General features: G+C 50.9%; 1 protein-coding gene across 1 annotated transcript; it reads right to left on the bottom strand.

Moving 5' to 3' along the window:
* Positions 1 to 5: 5 nt before the first annotated feature.
* On the bottom strand, positions 6 to 476 carry LOC104774935 (cyclin-dependent kinase E-1-like; the record flags this gene model as incomplete). Its single annotated transcript, XM_010499304.2, has 1 exon — positions 6 to 476. A coding segment is annotated over one exon (471 nt), but the record flags the coding sequence as incomplete, so codon positions are not given.
* Between the last annotated feature and the right edge of the window lie 3 nt (positions 477 to 479).

The following is a 479-nucleotide window of genomic DNA, read 5'->3' as shown; positions in this document are numbered from 1 at the left end:
GGTTGAGCCATCCCACGCTGCTGCTGCAGCGGAACACTCGGGTTCATCCCCGCTTGCGCTGGGAAATTATAAGCCATCATGCCTTGAGGTTGCATCCTCTGCATGTTATGTGCCACCATTGGTCTTGGCATCGATCTATTGCCCATTCCATGAGCTCCAGCCATGTTCCCTGCTACGTTTCCTGCTGCTACTGCTTGAGGAGGATTGATGCTCGTCGTGCCTTCGAAATCCGTGTTTGTGTCGACTGGACGAGTTGGGTAATTCACGTTCTTCTCCATCGGTTGGGTGGCTACAAATGCGTTACGTCCTGGCAGAGGATCCATTCGGAAATACTCATGTTCTAGTGCTTGTGAAGCCGTGATCCGCTTGAGCGGGTCATATTCAAGCATTTTGGATAGGAGATCATACGCAGGACTTTTCTGATTCAGGTGTACCACGTTGTGGAGACCAACGCTGTCGTATTTGTGAGCTTGAATGTG

The sequence above is a fragment of the Camelina sativa genome, unplaced genomic scaffold (genome assembly GCF_000633955.1).
Source record: "Camelina sativa cultivar DH55 unplaced genomic scaffold, Cs unpScaffold07012, whole genome shotgun sequence".
NCBI classification, from domain to species: domain Eukaryota; kingdom Viridiplantae; phylum Streptophyta; class Magnoliopsida; order Brassicales; family Brassicaceae; genus Camelina; species Camelina sativa.
This window is presented reverse-complemented; position numbering and strand designations above follow the sequence as displayed.